Source organism: Montipora foliosa, chromosome 11 (genome assembly GCF_036669935.1).
Source record: "Montipora foliosa isolate CH-2021 chromosome 11, ASM3666993v2, whole genome shotgun sequence".
Lineage (NCBI taxonomy): Eukaryota > Metazoa > Cnidaria > Anthozoa > Scleractinia > Acroporidae > Montipora > Montipora foliosa.
The window spans coordinates 53,464,366-53,481,865 of NC_090879.1; the positions used below are offsets into that span (position 1 = coordinate 53,464,366).

Here is a 17,500-nt window from a genome sequence, read left to right on the forward strand (position 1 = left end):
GAGCTATAGCTGTATGAGTAACGTAAAGTCAATAATCTTCTGCCAAAATCAAGCTCACATTAGCAAACCATTAAATCAACCAGAAAAAACCAAGACCAACTTTAACTGCCGAAACAAGAATTCTTGCCCACGTGAAGGAGATCGTAATGTGTGGAACATCATCCATCAAGCAGAGGTCATCACCCCATAGTCAAAAGAAACCTACATCGGACTTTGTGACACAACATTTAAAGAACGTTACAGAAATCACACATGCTCTTTGAGAAAAGAAAGTACAAAAATGCAACCGAGCTCAGCAAGTACATATGGAGTCGTTAAGTCTAAAATCAATTACAAAATTAAATGGCGAAAAGTAAAGCAAGCTAGATCGTATTCTAATACAAACAAAACATGTGATGTGTCTATGGGAGAAATTTTTTATAATTTGCAAACCAGGAATGTCCACGCTTAGTCATAGAAACGACCTGACATCGATCTGCAGACATTCTAAGAAAGTCTTGTTAAATACCGTGTTCACTTAATATAGATCTACCCAACTGTTTAGCGCTTTTGGCGTCCCATAACATCTCAACACGTTATGTTAGTAGGCATTGTTCCCTATTTTCAAATTTGCTTATCTTTGAGTGTAACCGTCATTGTTGTCAGTTGCCTGATGATTGCTTCGTGTAAAGCATGAAACTCCGAGTAGCAAATAAATGAATTAGGCCCGGTTCAAACGTCGCGCTATCGTCGTGTCGAACTCAATTTTATTGAGTTCGACTTCAGCACGATTGCAGTGCGACAGTTGATTCAAACGTCGCATTTAATAGAAACTGACACGTCACCAGTCGCCTCTCATGAAGGTCAAGTCAACAAATATGGCGGACACGGATTTATCCGCAGGCCAAGGAAAAAGGGCTCTCCTTTTGCGTAGAATTCTTGCAGAAAGACGAAGAAGGATGTTAACACAATGTGCTGTGCTTTCCTATCATGAAGCAAGATGGAAGCGCATACGTGTGCTCCTTCTGATCTTGTGCATTTTGCTCAACTCTCGAAACTCCAACAGAATAGTCACTCGATCATGCCGCCGGGTTTCAAGAAACACTGGCTGGTGGTTAAACGTTTGGAACACGTACTCTGATGCAAGATTTAAGAAGCTTTTTCGAGTATCGAAAGGTACTTTTCTGTTTATTCTTGGTCAGATTCGACATGATTTGGTAAGAGATATAGTTTGCGAGGAGCCAATTTCTCCCGAATGTCGTCTTGCTATCTGCCTCTACCGTTTAGCTAGGGGTGATTATTTATATACGATAGCTGAAATGGCCGGCGTTGGTGTTTCCACAGTATGCACGATTGTTAGTGAAGTTACTGAAGCAATAATTAACAACTTATGGAAAGACAGTGTAGTAGCACATTTCCCATCAGATGAAGCGCATATCAAGGAAAAAATGTTGGACACTGAACAGTTGTGGCAATTTCCTTGTGGATGGGGTGCTATTGATGGTTGTCACCTACCGCTGAAATGCCCTGCTGGAGGTTTGGAAGCTTGTAAAGAGTATTACAACTTCAAAAATTTCTACTCCATAATATTAATGGGAATGGTGGATGCAAAATATCGTTTTATATGGGCAAGCTGCGGATACCCAGGGAACTCCCATGATTCCACTATCTTTAAATCAACTAAATTATGGGAAGACATCACAGATGGAGAAATTATTCCACAGATAGGAAAGGATATTGGGGGTGTAACCGTTTCTCCCCTTATTTTAGGGGACTCTGCGTTTCCATTTAAACCATGGCTTATGAAGCCATTCACTAATGCTGTGCTTACACCGGTACAAAGTAACTTTAATTATCGCCTTAGCAGGGCACGTATGGTTGTGGAATGTGCCTATGGGCAGCTTAAGGGTCGATGGAGAATTCTACTGCGCAAATGTGAAAGTACCCCTGTGGAGTTGAGATCAGCTTGTTTGGCTTGTATTGTTTTACACAATATCTGCATCTCGCGTGGAGAGAGCCTTTCCAGGAAATTATACCTACCAATTGATACCAACTCAAATGAGATGAGAAACAGGGCAACTATTAGAAGGTTGCTGAACATGACTGAGTGTGAGAGGATTCCAGATACCAATCGTGAAGCCATCCGTGTAAGGAACAGCCTTGCAGAGAAACTATGGTTGGAAAAGCAAGGGCATGGTGTTTCTTAGCTTAATTATGCTCACTTGGTTCTTAGCACTATTTTTAATCATTACTGCTGTTGTTATTGTTGATATTTTTTGACTTTTTAGGAGGTGAAGGGTAGCCTGAGGGTTTGATGGTGGGTCCCTCAAATAAGATGAAATTTGAAACCACTTTAAAAAGTTTGAGAACACCTGCCACTTCCAATCTACAAATAGTGAATGCCACTTTATGTTCCTTGAAGTGTTGCTTAGTAGTTGTGTTAACAATTCCATCTTGACTGGCATTTATGCTAAAAGGCCCACCCCTATAAACAAGTTAAATGTTTTGGGATTGTATAAAGAAGATTGAAAGAGTGAATAAAGAATTGAAGTGTTATGCTACATCCACTTTTAACATTAACACAATATGACATTAAGACAATATGTGGACCTGTGGATATGGATTTGCTGAATGTCAAACTGTTTATTTCAACATAACTACTTGCTTCTTTGACCTTACTTGAAGTTTTTTAAATATTAAAGTTACTATGAATATCAACCACACCAAAGTAGTCAATGGTTCATTAATCTAAAAATGATGTCCCGTAATGGCACAAACTATTTAAAGCATTTGAGCAAGGTACCTTCATGTCTTTTGAATCAAAACTAGAAGAAAGCAACTCAACATAGTTTTCAACTCAACTGTTTTCAAGCCAAAAATGAATCGCACGGCCTGTCACTAACCTACAAATTTCACATATGTGCAAACTGTTAAGCAAACGTTTAATGTTAAATTATCCAACTTCTAAGAAAGTGAGATTTAAACGGATGTTTTAGTCTTTAAAGACTGAAATAGCTCTCATTCTTTTCTGAAAAGTAAACATTTTGATGGACACTTGCTGGAGTTGAGCTCTGAGAATAAGGGATACTGCTTCTTGTCAAAGATCCTTGCTGAGATGCAAAAGCAGTGATACTTTGATCATGACCTGGAGGAACTGGAGCCCCCTGAGCTGGATAACCACTGTAATACAGCTGGGGTGGTGCCATCATCATTTGCATTAATCTCATTTCATGTTGTCTGGCTCTTTCATTCTCCTCCTTAAAAAATTCAAGTAAATCTTTAGTGGGGTCTTTCTCAATCACCTGCTTCATTGTTTCAATTGCCTCCACAACTGGATCTACTTTTCCCCTTTTCTTTCCCTTTTTCACAGGAACAAATTGTGCTACGTGTTTTACAGTATCACCATCTTTACTGCTACTGTTCTTATCTTTCACCTCTATTTCTCCTGAATCTGAGTTTGCCCCAGCCTCGGTGCCCTCAACAGTCTCAGGACTTTCCCCACTGTTTGAGCATGAGGGTTCCAGAGCCATTTCTGGTGTGCACGAATCACGAGTCTTGACAAAGCTGTAAAGCTGGTTGAACCATTCACCGAGGTTCTTCTCTTCTTGAAACCGTTTGATTCCAGTGGCCGTTTTTATGGTTAAAGCTGCTTTCTTGCATTCAGCAACACATTTCTTAAATTTGTTTCTTGTTTGAGTCACGTCGAAAGGAAAATTCTCTCCGCGGCTAGCGAGTCGTTCCTTAAGCTGCTTCACAACATCCGTATAAATTGCAGTGTTTCTGGCACGGGTAGTGTTTCTGAAGATAAGATTTTTCCTCAGATATTCACTGGAACAAATTATGTCCACCATATCAGTTATTACCTTTTCTCGCCATACGGCCTTCCTTCCCGCCTTTCGCGAAGAGCTTGACTTCGATTTTGCTGTTGATTCGCTTGAACATTCTGATAAGTCCGACTCTGTACTGATTTCGAGTTGCTCTGATGATAGGACTTCATCTTCGCACTCTGAATTCAAGCTTTCGTCGTCATTCACATCGCTACATGCATAGGTGTTTCTCCAAGCCGCCATATTTCAAAATCTGAAACATATCTACGCATGCATTTAACGTGATCCCGCTGTGAAAGTGTTCGGGACTACATTATCATAATGTATGCATTAGGTTTCGCATCAATTTTTCTCGACGTTTGAATCAAACGTCGTGCCGCCGTTGAACTTAACATTCTGTTAGTTCGACTTTAGCGCGACTGTAGCTCAACGTTTGAATCAACGTCGCGCCAGAGTCGGGTAGCTCGATCCAGCTTGTTGCGCTACTCGACTCTGGCGCGACGTTGGATTCAAACATCGAGCTGCAGTCGCGCTAAATGTCGAACTTAATTGATTTATTGAGTTCGACACGACGATAGCGCGACGTTTGAACCGGGCCTTAGTCCGACTACAGAAGTCCATACATATTATTCTACCTCGCATTTGCATACAATCAGAGGTCACGTGAGATAGCAAGCATGTGATATCCGAGCTCAGTGCGAGTTTTGTTGTCCGAGCAAACAGTCGTGTTACTCTCTGGTAGTGCAGTTTTTCGCTTTTTCAGACTTTTATTACGCCCTTCGATCATTATGGCCGGAGGGAAAGACGCATCCAAACCTGTTAGCGAAGAGCAGTTATTGGAAATCCACCCGGACGAAGACAACGGCGAAATGTCCGGAGAAGAGGGATCGAACACCAGTGCCATGTCGTGCCAGGCACAAGCAAGCGACTCGAACGTTTCGTTGTCGCAGGCTGATGTACAGCTCCTGTCGTCAGCAATACTCACTTTGTCGAAGAAAATAGACAAATTCGAGGACCTCCCTTCTCAAGGGAAAGGGAAAGGCAAAGGAAAAAGGCCGAGGGATGATCGAGAACTGCAACACGATCTTCCCGCCAAAAAGCCCGCGAAGGACAGCTCGAGCTCCTCGAGCGCTTTAGAGAGCGAAGAAACCGAAGATATTCAGGCTCTCATGAACAAAGTAGCGGGGGATGACGGCGATATTGATGAGGAAGACGATGAAGAGGAGGACGATATTCTGGCGGATTTAGAGAAGGAGTACGCCTCCGAAGACATGACGGGCAAAAATATTAACAGCCCACAGCTCGCCAAACTTCTTAGCAAGATGTTTCGCAACCGGCTTCCAGACAAATTGCTGAAAGAAAAACTTGAACGCCAAGCTAGACCGGAAAATTGCGAAACTGCTAAACCCACAAGAGTTAACCCGGGCATTTGGCGCAAGCTTCGCGAACCCACTCAGAAGCGGGATTTGCAGATGTATAAAATTCAACAAGCCCTCGTTAAAGGAATTATTCCAATTGCTCGCTTGACTGATCTGTCCATGACAGATAAGAAAGGCTTAGACCAGGACGGGGTTAAACAGATCAAACAATTTGGTCTCGACGCCTTATCCTTACTAACGCATGTAAACTACGAACTTAACATGCAACGGAAGCAATTGATGAAGCCTGATATCGGCAGGGACTATGCCTCTCTCTGCTCACCTCACGTGCCGTTCACCGACTGGCTGTTTGGAGATGACCTCCAGAAACAGCTCAAGGACATCGGAGATGTCAACAAAATTGGTGCCAAAGTTCAAGGTCACAGAGGTCCTCACAGGCCCTCGACTGGCTATGCCAATAACAACAACTCTAAAGGGTCTTACTCTAACCGAAACAATTCAAAAAACTCGAAGGGCCAAACCTTCCGGCCTTGGCGACACAAGGACCACCAGAAGTCCAACACCAACAACAAGAGGGCAGCTCAGTAGCCCAAACAGTTCACACGGTAAATGCTATTTCAAATTTTGTTGCTGGTAATATAGCTAACCACATCTCCAGCTGGAGGTCTATTACCACAGACCCAAGCATCCTTGAGATTGTTTCAGGCTATTTCATTGAATTTGAAAGTATACCATCTCAGCCAGCTGTACCGCATATTACATTTTCTAAGGGCGATGATCTCATCATTGCTGGAGAGATAAATAAACTCCTTGAGAAAAGAGTAATTAACAAAACTACTCACTCTGACAATGAATTCATATCCACTGTCTTTACTCGGCCCAAAAAAGATGGGTCTCATCGACTAATTCTAAATCTTAAACAGTTGAATGGATATGTCACATATCACCACTTTAAAATGGAGTCTCTCCAGTCAGCGGTACAGCTACTTAAGAAAGATTATTGGATGGCGGTTTTAGATCTCAAGGATGCTTATTACTCTGTGCCTATAAACCCCCAGCATAGAAAATTTCTCAGATTCCAATTTAAAGGATCTCTTTACGAGTTTACTTGTTTACCTAATGGGCTCTCATCAGCGCCTAGGGTATTTACAAAACTCATGAAACCAGTGTATGCAACTTTAAGGTCTAAAGGATACCTTATCGTAGGGTACATTGATGATATCCTTTTGTTGGCAAAAACACCCCATGAATTAGCCCAAGTAGTGGCTGAAACAATTGCTCTGCTTAAATCACTGGGATTTACAATCCATGAATCAAAATGTGTCACAACACCAAGCCAGGTTGCCAAATTCCTGGGGTTCTTCCTGAATTCTAAGGACATGATCATTTCTATGATTCCAGAGAAAGCAGCCATAATCAAATCTAAGTGTCTCAATCTAGCCCAGCTCAAAGGACCTATTCCAATTCGAGATGTGGCCTCTGTTGTGGGCCTAATGGTGTCAGCATTTGAAGGGGTCCAGTATGCACCCTTGTTTTATAGGTCCCTAGAAAATGATAAGACATATGCTTTAAAAAGCAATGGATGGGACCTTGAAGGGAAAATGACACTCTCCCCTCTAGCAAAACAGGACCTTTCATGGTGGATCACCAATGTTGATCAACTTCCCAAAGCAATCATGCCTAAGCCAGCCGATCTAACTCTCATGACTGACAGCTCCCTTAAAGGCTGGGGAGGGGTGATTGAGGGTTCATCATGTGTGGCTCGTGGCAGATGGTCACACCAAGAATCCCAGCTGCATATTAACATATTGGAGTTGAAGGCCATTTTGCTAGCCTTGCAGGCTCTCTGTAACCATATGCAAAATAACCACATAAAAATCTTATGTGACAATACTACTGCCGTTGCATACATTCGTAATATGGGAGGTACAAAATCCAACGGCTGCAATGATATTACTAGGGAAATTTTTATGTGGTGCATAGACCGAAAGCTAACACTATCCATTTCCCATTTACCAGGGAAACTTAATACAGAGGCAGATAAAGCTAGCCGTGAATTCAACAATAGTAACACTGAATGGTCACTAGACCAAACGGCCTTTACTGAATTGAAATCAAAGTTGGGTGAGCCTGAAGTTGATATGTTTGCCTCTAGACTAAACCACAAGACGCCTCGCTATATAGCCTGGGGCCCAGACCCTGGAGCAGTAGCCATTGATGCCTTTACTATAGATTGGTCTAAGTATAACCTAATCTATTGTTTTCCTCCATTTAGTCTCATCGGCAAAGTACTTCAGTTCATTCAAGAGAGCAAAGTAACAGCCATTTTAGTTTACCCACATTGGCCAACGCAGTTTTGGTACCCACACCTGCTTCAGTTAATGAAATCTCCTCCAGTAACAATCAAAATGCGCAAGAAGACTCTAACATTGCCTCATCAACCAGACAAAATTCACCCTCTCTTCCCCAACCTGCAACTTCATGGATGTCTTGTGTCAAGTCATCATTAATTGATCAAGGTGTATCAGGAGAACCTTTGAACACTATTTTGGAATCATGGCGTTCAGGGACCCGTAAGCAATATCAGACATATGTTTCAGCGTGGGTTAAGTTTTGCAGTAACAATTCTGCCAGCCCAATGAACCCAACCTTGCAACAGGTTTTGGAGTTCTTTTCTCTTCAGTCAAAAACTGTCGGTTACAGTGCTGTGGCGACTGCGCGGAGTGCATTGTCAAGTTTCCTCAAAATAGATGGCATAAAAGTCGGAGATCACCCACTAATTTCGCGGTTCATGACTGGTTTATTCAACCAAAAGCCTGCTCTGCCTCGTTATACTGAGACTTGGAACCCACAGATCGTACTCAACCATTTGAAAACTTATCCAACTACTGGAACTTTGTCTCTAAAGCAACTCACTCAGAAACTGGTCATGCTTATGGCACTGCTCTCAGCACAAAGAACCCAGACTCTCCAAAAGTTATCCTTGGAGGATATGAGTGCAACGCCTGGAAAGTATACATTCCATATGTCCTCTCTCTTAAAGCAAACCAGAGCTAAAGGTGGTCAGAATAGACACTTATTGCCTATCAATTTTACCAGTTATAATGCGGATAAAAGACTTTGTGTTGTTGAACTTTTGTCAGCTTATATTGAAAGGACAGCCCCCCTTAGGGGAAACTCTAAGCAGCTGCTGGTTTGTTATGCAAAACCTCACGGACCTGCGTCTAAGGACACAATATCTAGATGGATACGACAAACTATGAAGGATGCAGGAATTAATACCTCAGTGTTCAAACCCCACAGCACAAGGGGTGCAGCAACATCGGCCGCTAAAGCCGCAAATGTACCTATCCATGAGATTATGAACACTGCTGGGTGGCGCTCAGACTCTACCTTTGCAAAATTTTATGATCGCCCTATCATAAATGAAAATGGCTTTGCAGAGGCCATCCTGTCAAACACTTAGTTTTCTGCATTTGAAACTTTGCATGTTTTGATACTTGTCCCAAATTTTATTGTTTCGTTGGTTTACTTGAGCAACTATGGTTTTATGTCATGTAAGGAGTACCATTAAATACATGCCATGGTGTTACAGTTGTTTCATGCCTGTTCATTTTGGCTGTGGCTTTGAGCTTTGAAATCTCACGTGACCTCTGATTGTATGCAAATGCGAGGTAGAATTGGAAAATTAAACGAGACTTACCTGTAAGTTGAAGTTTGATTGAGATTCTACCGTAGCATTTGCAGGAATGAGGAGGTCACATCCCACCCGCCCTTGGGCCCTTGTGCTCTTCACATTGACCTCTTTTCCTGTACCATCAAAGCCACACCAAACTGCTTTGAAGACTGAGCTCGGATATCACATGCTTGCTATCTCACGTGACCTCCTCATTCCTGCAAATGCTACGGTAGAATCTCAATCAAACTTCAACTTACAGGTAAGTCTCGTTTAATTTTCCAATTATATTTACAGCTCTGGTTTTAACATTGAGCACTTTTATTATGGTAGATGAAGTCTTCAATTTATCCGCTGGTAGTCATATAAATATATATAATTAAGTAGACTGCCAACTAGAGAAAATGACAATAAGATAAAAATAGTAAGATAAATAGATAGCAGTGAAAACTGACCGTTTAACAAAGCTACAGTTTTTCACTGCCAATGTTTTCCTTTATTTTACAATGCAAATCAGAGCTACCACTTGCTAAAACTTGAAAATGGTCACATTTTATGTTGTGACCTGTTTTCACTGTGTGATTTGCAATCGCCGAAGTTTGACTGATCCCATTGAGTGCTTTGAAATCATCTTTTTTTACGGTCACATAAGCGACGTTTCGTTTTACCAATGCAAAACTCATTGCAGTCCCAACAAGACGCACTATAAACAACTCTGGATTTTTCTCATTTACATAAAGGATCTTTATAAGGGAAAGAAAACTTGATTCGACAGGTGCTCTGGAATATTATTTTGAGGTTTAAAAACCCATAAACTTATTGATTTACAATTTTAGGCAGCGTGTAACAACTTCACTTTAAAAATCTAAATAAGGCATAATTATATCCTTCTTGGGGATGTAATTTGACCATTGTGGAAAGTGTAAGGCTGCTTTCTATCATATCCGCAATATTCAAAGGAATCCCTTCTGACTTTGGCTGTGATTTTATGACCTCATGATTACATTATTGCCACAGATTACTTTATGGCTTTTGAAACCTCATGATTACATAACTGCAACAGATTACTTTATGGATTGCCTAAGGATGTTCGAGATGGATTTCCCAGAGAAGGACTTTACTCAGCTAGCACTGTCCCAAGAAGATAAGAAGGTTTTGGCGATTGTGGGAAAGGGAATCCGTCATTGTGATGATGGCCATTACAAGATGCCGTTACTCTTGAGAGTGCTGTTCCCTGATATTCCAAACAATAGCGATGTTGCTGTTCGCCACCTAAGCCAACAAGAAGAAGATTTAAAGCTGTATTACAAATGTAGTATTAAAGTAGTATTACAAATGGCTATGCTGAGAAGGGCCCATCTACAGAAGCAGACACTAAGAGGAAGAAATGGTACATTTCACACCATGGGGTGTATCCTCCGAAGAAACTCGATAAGATCCAGGTTGTCTTTGACTGCTCTACAGAGTTTAAGAACAAGTCGATGAATCAGTACTTATTGCAAGGTCCGGATCTGACAAACAACTTAGTAGGAGTTCTCTGCAGATTCAGGATAGAACCAGTAGCATTTATGTGTGACATTGAAGCAATGTTTCACCAAGTAACAGTATCAGGAGTTTAGAATGACAGTCCATCTGTTTGGTGCCACAAGCTCTCCAGGATCTTCCAACTATGCTCTAAAGGAATGTGCAGATGACATCGAAAAAGACCTTGGCTCCACGGCAGCTAATTTTGACCACAATGATTTTTATGTTGACGATGGATTAAAGTCTGCAATGCAGTGGCCCTTATTAATGATGCAAAGGAAATATGCAGAGGAGAAAGTTTCAAGTTACACAAAACTACTTCGAATTACAAGAAGTAATAGAAAAGATACCTTCTGAAGATCGAGGAGAGAGCATTCGAAAGATCAACCTAGACAAAGAGGCCCCACCCATTGAACGTGCCTTGGGTGTGCAGTGGTGCATAGAGAAAGACTCCTTTCAGTTAAGAATTGTTTTTAAAGATCGTCCATGCCCCAGACGTCGTATTTTATCGATTGTCAGCTGCATTTATGACTCGTTAGGGCTTACTGCCCCACTATTGCTGGAAGGAAAGAAGATTCTCCAAGAGCTCTGCAGAGGGAAGGCAAATTGGGATGACCCTGTTCCAGAGCACATGACAACAAGACGGGAAAATGGAGAGAAGACCTACCCCTCCTGGAGGAGTTATTAGTATCACACTGTTACAAGCCCACAGACTTTGCTCCTGTCGCTCTGCAGAATTACATAACTTCTCTGACACAAGTATCCAAGGATATGGTCAGTGCTCATACCTAAGGTTGAAGAACGAAGAAGGCCAAATTCATTGTTCCCTTTTGATGCGTAAGGCCAGGGTTGCCCTACTACAGCCCATAACTGTGCCTTGCCTCGAACTTACTCCAGCAGTTGTGTCAGTGAAGACAAGTGCGCAGTTACGTTGCAAATTGGAGGGGTCATCCTGCAGCTCAAACAAGGTCGAATCTCATTGGCTAGATGCTTCAGCGTAAGATTATTTGCGTAACTTGTATTTCCTTTTTCGGGAGGTAAAATAACTTAGAATATCAACCATTCCGTCCAGCATTTAACTTGAACAATGTAATCAGTCGAAGTTTCTTCTTGAAGTTTGATAAATTCAAGAAAGATTACTGACAAGGGCCGTGGGATCCCCCGAAATTTAGATATACCTTTGTTCTATATAGACCCAATCTCCTTCACAACATTGGTAAGAGACGGAGGAGAGGACAATAAGACATAACATATCCGCTTACATCACCTATATTGCCTCACATAGGTTCCACATATCATAACTACTTGTAGCGTACTTGTACATAGATCTCAGGAGGGCGTTGAAGGTATAACAGACATAAAGCGTGCCACTGGAGGGTGGCAAGGAGTGTCAGGGTGAGAACGGTGGTCAGGGTGGTTAGGGTGGTCAGAGTGATCAGGCTGATCAGGGTGACAAGGGTGGTCAGGGTGGTCAGGGTGGTCAGGGTGACAAGGGTGGTCAGGGTGGTCAGGGTGGTCAGGGTGCTCAGAGTGGTCAGAGTTACAAAAGTGGGATAACATAAGTATTGGTTGACGGTTCCTGGAACATGAAAATCACGCAAGGGTGAACCAAACCACAATAGTCGTGCTATTTGGGTAAAGATACACTCTTTCTTTTTTATAAGGACATATTTTATAAGTATATATAGGCTAAAATTGCGAAATTTTAAGAATAATTTAAGAATACACCCATAGCTGAGATTTCGCAAATAATATAATTTTTGCCTCGAAAACTAGTGAATATAACACTAAACCATATAAAAGTCATCCTTGTCTAGACAAAAAAACTACCGTAGTTATTCGGTTATAAGGCGCACTCGGTTATAAGACGCACCCCAAACTTTGCAATTTAATCAAGCTAAGTTCTCAAACTGAAAATTACGTGAAAATACTCGGTTATAAGACGCATTCGAAAATTGAGAGTTATCAAAAGGATGTGATGAAATTGAGAACAATTATCCATACACAATTGGCATGCGAACTCTTTTTGTTAACGTAAACAAAGTGAAAAAGTCACACGTTTAATGATATAACAAAAGCTAAAAGTTGACACCTGAAAATCATAACATACAACGCATACACTTTTATTTGAACCTTCCGACGTAATAAATAGTCAGAGTTCAGACTTCAGACTTCAAGCGAAAGCGAACGGCGATAAACTCCCACCGAAAGTCATATTCAAAGGTGTTCGACAGCTGAATATCAACACGCCACCAAGGATGCAACCTTCAGTGCACAAGAAAGGCTGGATGAACGAAGAAGGTATGTTTTATCTCCACATTGTTTTTTCAGAGAACAAACTTTTCATGCGAGCGACAAACACGATTCTCGGAATTCGAAACAAGGTTCAACCGATTGTGTTGTTTTCATGGGTATCACATTACTGAGCACGTGCTATTGAGCATGTATGCAAATTTCCGTTTGTTTACTTTTCTCTTGACGTCGTTTAGTGTTCTAAAGGTCTCTAAAAGCGCTATTCTTTTTTTAAATTGACAACACTTGTCCTTTTCTTGTGTTGTTTAAACAGCAAGTTCTTCTCAAATTGTGACCTTAAGATTTTGTTGCGCGAAAATACTTGGCTATAAGACGCACCCCAATTTTAGCACTAACTCGCCACCCAAAGACAGATTTTTCTTGAAAAAACCGTGCGCCTTATAACCGAATAACTACGGTAGCCAAAAAACCAACAAAACAGCACGAGCCATGTGTTTGATGCTCTGATGCCTACAGGCTGGCTCAAAAATAACTCTGATATCCCATCCCATGCAGAAAGATATTAATATTCAGCCTCGGTCGGAAAAACAATATTCTTATAAAAAATATAGAGTGTAAACCATTACGATGTAGATTTCCATTATATCATTGCAAATACATCTTTTCTAGGAAAAGAAATTCATTGCCATCTTTCACTGAAATATTTTTTCTCCTTCATTAGTATCACCCAAGTAGTGGACTAATGAAAATCCTGCCTTTTGCTTCGCTACGCTACTAGGGGACTAGCTATTAGTAATAGTCTTCAAGTAGGGAAAAGCGTGACGCTTTCCATCGTTTTATTCCCAAAAAATATATCTTCAACTTGTACTTGCCAACTTCACTATTGGTTGTTCTTTCCTGCCACGCGGCAATAGCCTATTCGGCTTTGCCTCATAGGCTATTTTTAATTAGTGACCCTATAGCCAAACTAGTTATGACGAGCTATTGCTAGGCCTTTTCTTTGAGTCTGTGTTGCGTTCCCGAAGGGTACTCTCTTACTAATAGGGGTGACAGAAACTGAACAATCTCTAGTCAAAGTACATGTCAATTCCGTTCGAATAAAATAGAGTCACATTGAAATTACCAATTGGAACAGTGAATTACAAGCTTTACAGATAAAAACTCTTTTTCTTTGGGTTTGTAACCTTCTCTTCCTTCACGCAAAAACAGTATTTTTACTACGCTACATTAGATATCGTTATCCGAATTTGAAATTCAATTTTCTTTCTGGAAGATTTGTTTGATTAGCTGGGGAGGGCTTCACAGGGATTAACAGTGTGTTTTAATACCTAGGTCGAGTAATAACTGCCTGCACTCGAGAACCATGATGGTGAACGCACGGCTGTGTCCACCGGCTAGTCCATCAAGAAAACAATGTCCCACGAAATACGGTTTCCAAGTTTGAATGGTGCCTTTCAAATCTCCAGTCTGAGAAATATGGCTCTCTTATCGGTAGACATACAGAGGATGCTGCCGCTGGTAAAAAAAGGAAACGAATCTTGTTCTGGCGCTGGAGCACTAATTGGGGACACTAATTAAACTGAAATTAACAATTGGCACAAATCAAGTCAAATTCTGGATTTTGAGGAGAGGGGACTCCGGAGTACCCGGAGAAAACCTGTCGGAGCAGAGTAGAGAACCAACAAACTCAGCCCACATATGACACCGCATCAATATAGTACGTTTCAAAGACTTTCATTAGGCATCCGGCGGGTCTAAAATGGTGGTAACTGGTACATGCTCTTTGACAACGTGCTTGAGTTCAATTGCATGGAGTGACGAGTTTTCCAGTATTTTTAATATATTCACCCGATAACAAGTGGTACGTTCCGACCAAATTTAACACATATCGGGCGTTTTTATTTCTTCTTAATATTAAATGTCAACAAAAAAAAAAAAAAAAAAGCAATATGTATTTCATATGAACGTACCGCAAATTATAGGGTGCATTTCAATACCAATACAGGTGTGATCTTCTTACGATTACAAAACTCCAGCGATAAAAATTCAAACACGCTTTATTCTTCATTCAACTGCCTATGACGGCGCGAACTCAACCCATGCGGTGAAAGCGAAAAGCGTTTAAGACAAGAAAACAAACAGATACAAAAATTACTTAGCAAAATGAACTAATCTTAAACAGAAACTCGACGAAAAGATACACTTACATTTGTTAGGAGCTGGTAACTGAATATTGACTGCTTGAAGCGAAGAAAGTAACAAACTGCAGAAAGCGAAACTACAAGAACTACTCACAAGCGAAAATGACTGATCGAGAACCCTAGAAATGACTAAATTAAGCCTTAAATACCTCTAAGAGAACGAATAAATTAAGCACTAAATTCCTGATTACAAAGACTGACAACTGCATTCCTAAGAGAGGAATGCAACCCCGCTAATGAGCAGGCGTTTGGATTTAACAACAGGTTTCTTGAGTTAAGGTGATTCCTTAGTAATAGAAGTTGTCGTAAGATTTTCCTTAAACTTTTCTCAATTGTTCCCTACATTATGGTGACTCGAAATGTGCAATTAAAAAGATAGGTCACCAAGCTCGTTTGTGAGATCTAACTTGCTCAAGTTACTCATTTAATCATTGCGACTTCATCTATCAAGGACAAGTTTGTTCCATCGGTTCAGGATACGTTTTGCAGGAACAGGAAGCATAGCTTTGACGTAATTCTTAAAATAACAAAACAGGTGAATTGTATCGCTCAAAAGGAAAAATTTGATGTTTGTTTTATGGCACAGGCACACGTCTTGAAAAGGCACTGACTACAAATATTCCTTGGGTGCGTGATCTCGAGGAGACAATTTTGTGTCCACGAGTGATGGGTACGAATACTTTTTTTCCTGTAACTTTTTTGTCTGACGTAAATTTATAAAATTTTTTGTACAGCGCAAAGAGGATGAGTAAGAGAATAAAATTATGCCAAAAAAAAGATAGGTCACCAACCTCGTTTAGGAGAAAACAGAAAGAAAACCAAGCTCGACCCCTCCACAACACGTCTCCCCGATAGCGTGGTTTCACTTTCACTGTCGGAATGAAATGTTCTTTAGCATCATCAAGGCTATCACTCGACGTTTTGCTTTGCGAGAGTCTAAAAAGTTTCTTGTTTTGCTCTTTACTGCTGTGCTCTGAAAACGGCCATCCTTCTTTCTAGCGAGCTTTCCCGCACGAAAGGTCGCCATTTTGAAATGTTTTTGGCCACGTTCGATATATCAATATTCACACATGGCTACGAGTCTTTATGGTTAAATTTAAACATTGTTTTGTTTAGAGATATTCGTTGAGACTTGTGAGACAAAGAAAACAGAACTGAGCCGTGAAGTTTGAGCATAAGGCCCCTTAGACATGCCTGAATACGAACGTTGTGTTATGCGCAGAACAGGATGCGCAGTGCAATACTAGGGAATCACCTTAACTGTTCTCGCAAAACAACAGTCTCGTTCCTCGCACTGTTTTAGGTCTAGGTTACTTCAACCCCGGTTACTTTGTTCAAATAAAAACGCAAAAGCCCGTCGCCAAGGAAAAAAGAATTCATATACTGTTTGACAAGTCATGGTGTTTACAATAAAGATGCTAGGTATATATCCGACACAATTTCCCATCATTCATACGGATTTTCAAGACTGCAAAAGACAAAATGCCCGTACAAGTTGCTGACTTTGCTTTCCTTCAAAATTGCGGACTGGCCAAAACGTTCCCAAAATTAAAATTTAAAGTTTGAATGTCAAAACTTTGAATTTTAGTGGGCCGGCATAACATGTTTTTGTCACGCGTGTGGGCAGTTAGTTGCTGGCGACGGTGCAAATTTCCCTTTCGTAAACCGTCGTTGCCATTTCTCAGAACCGTCGTTACCACTTGAAACGGTCGACTACACAATTCACTTCAAAGAAAATTAAAAGAAACAAACTAAAAAAAAAATGTTAATAAAACTTAATGCAAAAAAGAAAAACTGGAGGAAAAACAGAGTCTGAAAATTTCAAGACTCGAACTCGCGTTCTTAGCCCTCATCCTAAACAAAACCCGAACCCAATCCCTTACTCATATGACCAGCAAGACACAACTCCCAGCAACCGCAACCTTTTGAGTTCTTAGACCTAATGAGTGTAATCCAGAGCTAAAAAATGGCATCGACCGTTTCAAATGGCAACGACCATTCTGAGAAATGGCAATGACCGTTTACGAAAGGGAAACAGGCAGCGACGGTAGTGCATCCCACGTATACGCCCTAAGGCGTCCTTTTTTCGTTGTGAAACGTGGAGTGTTAATTTAATTCTCCACCAATTAATTATGAAAGGACCTTTATTGAACGTTTTAGGTAATGCAGACCCTATATAAGGGTTTAACACCCTTTTGACAATTTTTTCTGGAACATTTTTGAAATGGCTTTTGATTGGCCATTTGAGACAGAAGCCAATCAAGGTACTGCCATTACTACTCAAAAACCAGTAGATGCAACATCAGATCTCACATTTCCTGGAACTGCCAGCAGTACCCAAAGGCTGACACACTCGTCTGTTTAGGAGACCACACTTCCAGGATTCCACTGTGGGTTACAGAAACGATGGATGATAACAGTGGAAATCTGCTAGGCGCTTCAAAAGGACCAACCGTAAATATTGCAATAAATTTTCGATGGGAAACACTCAATCATGTTTTATGTTCTTCGTGCCGTTTCTGATTAGCGTTGTTCTCTATAGGACACAACTGATGACAGAGTACCTTGTTTCTTCACAAAAGAAGGGAAAACTTATTCTGGGACGAAATCCAAAGTGACCGAGTTGGCAGATTTTTCCCTCAAAATAGTAGGAGAGTTGCG

General features: G+C 40.9%; 3 protein-coding genes across 3 annotated transcripts; 2 read left to right on the top strand and 1 right to left on the bottom strand.

Annotated features, from left to right (window-relative positions):
• The first annotated feature begins 857 nt into the window (after positions 1-857).
• LOC137977404 (uncharacterized) lies at positions 858-2,186 on the top strand. The gene has a single exon (XM_068824623.1). It carries the CDS (start codon positions 858-860, stop codon positions 2,184-2,186), a length of 1,329 nt encoding a protein of 442 aa, XP_068680724.1.
• Positions 2,187-2,797: 611 nt separating this feature from the next.
• LOC137976556 (uncharacterized) lies at positions 2,798-4,226 on the bottom strand. The gene is made up of 2 exons (XM_068823939.1): positions 3,414-4,226; positions 2,798-3,236 (listed from the first exon to the last, which is right to left on the bottom strand). Exons 1-2 carry the CDS (start codon positions 4,047-4,049, stop codon positions 2,979-2,981), a joined length of 894 nt encoding a protein of 297 aa, XP_068680040.1. The 5' UTR covers positions 4,050-4,226; the 3' UTR covers positions 2,798-2,978.
• Positions 4,227-4,948: 722 nt separating this feature from the next.
• LOC137976005 (uncharacterized) lies at positions 4,949-8,839 on the top strand. Its single transcript, XM_068823248.1, has 2 exons — positions 4,949-5,790; positions 7,461-8,839. Exon 2 carries the CDS (start codon positions 7,671-7,673, stop codon positions 8,649-8,651), a length of 981 nt encoding a protein of 326 aa, XP_068679349.1. The 5' UTR covers positions 4,949-5,790; positions 7,461-7,670; the 3' UTR covers positions 8,652-8,839.
• The last annotated feature ends 8,661 nt before the right edge of the window (positions 8,840-17,500 follow it).

Bases quoted from the DNA above. Each gene is read 5' to 3' on its own strand.
- LOC137977404 (XM_068824623.1), top strand. From the start codon at position 858: ATGGCGGACACGGATTTATCCGCAGGCCAAGGAAAAAGGGCTCTCCTT.
- LOC137976556 (XM_068823939.1), bottom strand. From the start codon at position 4,049: ATGGCGGCTTGGAGAAACACCTATGCATGTAGCGATGTGAATGACGAC. The intron at 3,237-3,413 runs GTGAAAGATAAG...GAATTTTTTAAG, and splicing joins CAGATTCAGGAGAAATAGAG to GAGGAGAATGAAAGAGCCAG.
- LOC137976005 (XM_068823248.1), top strand. From the start codon at position 7,671: ATGTCTTGTGTCAAGTCATCATTAATTGATCAAGGTGTATCAGGAGAA.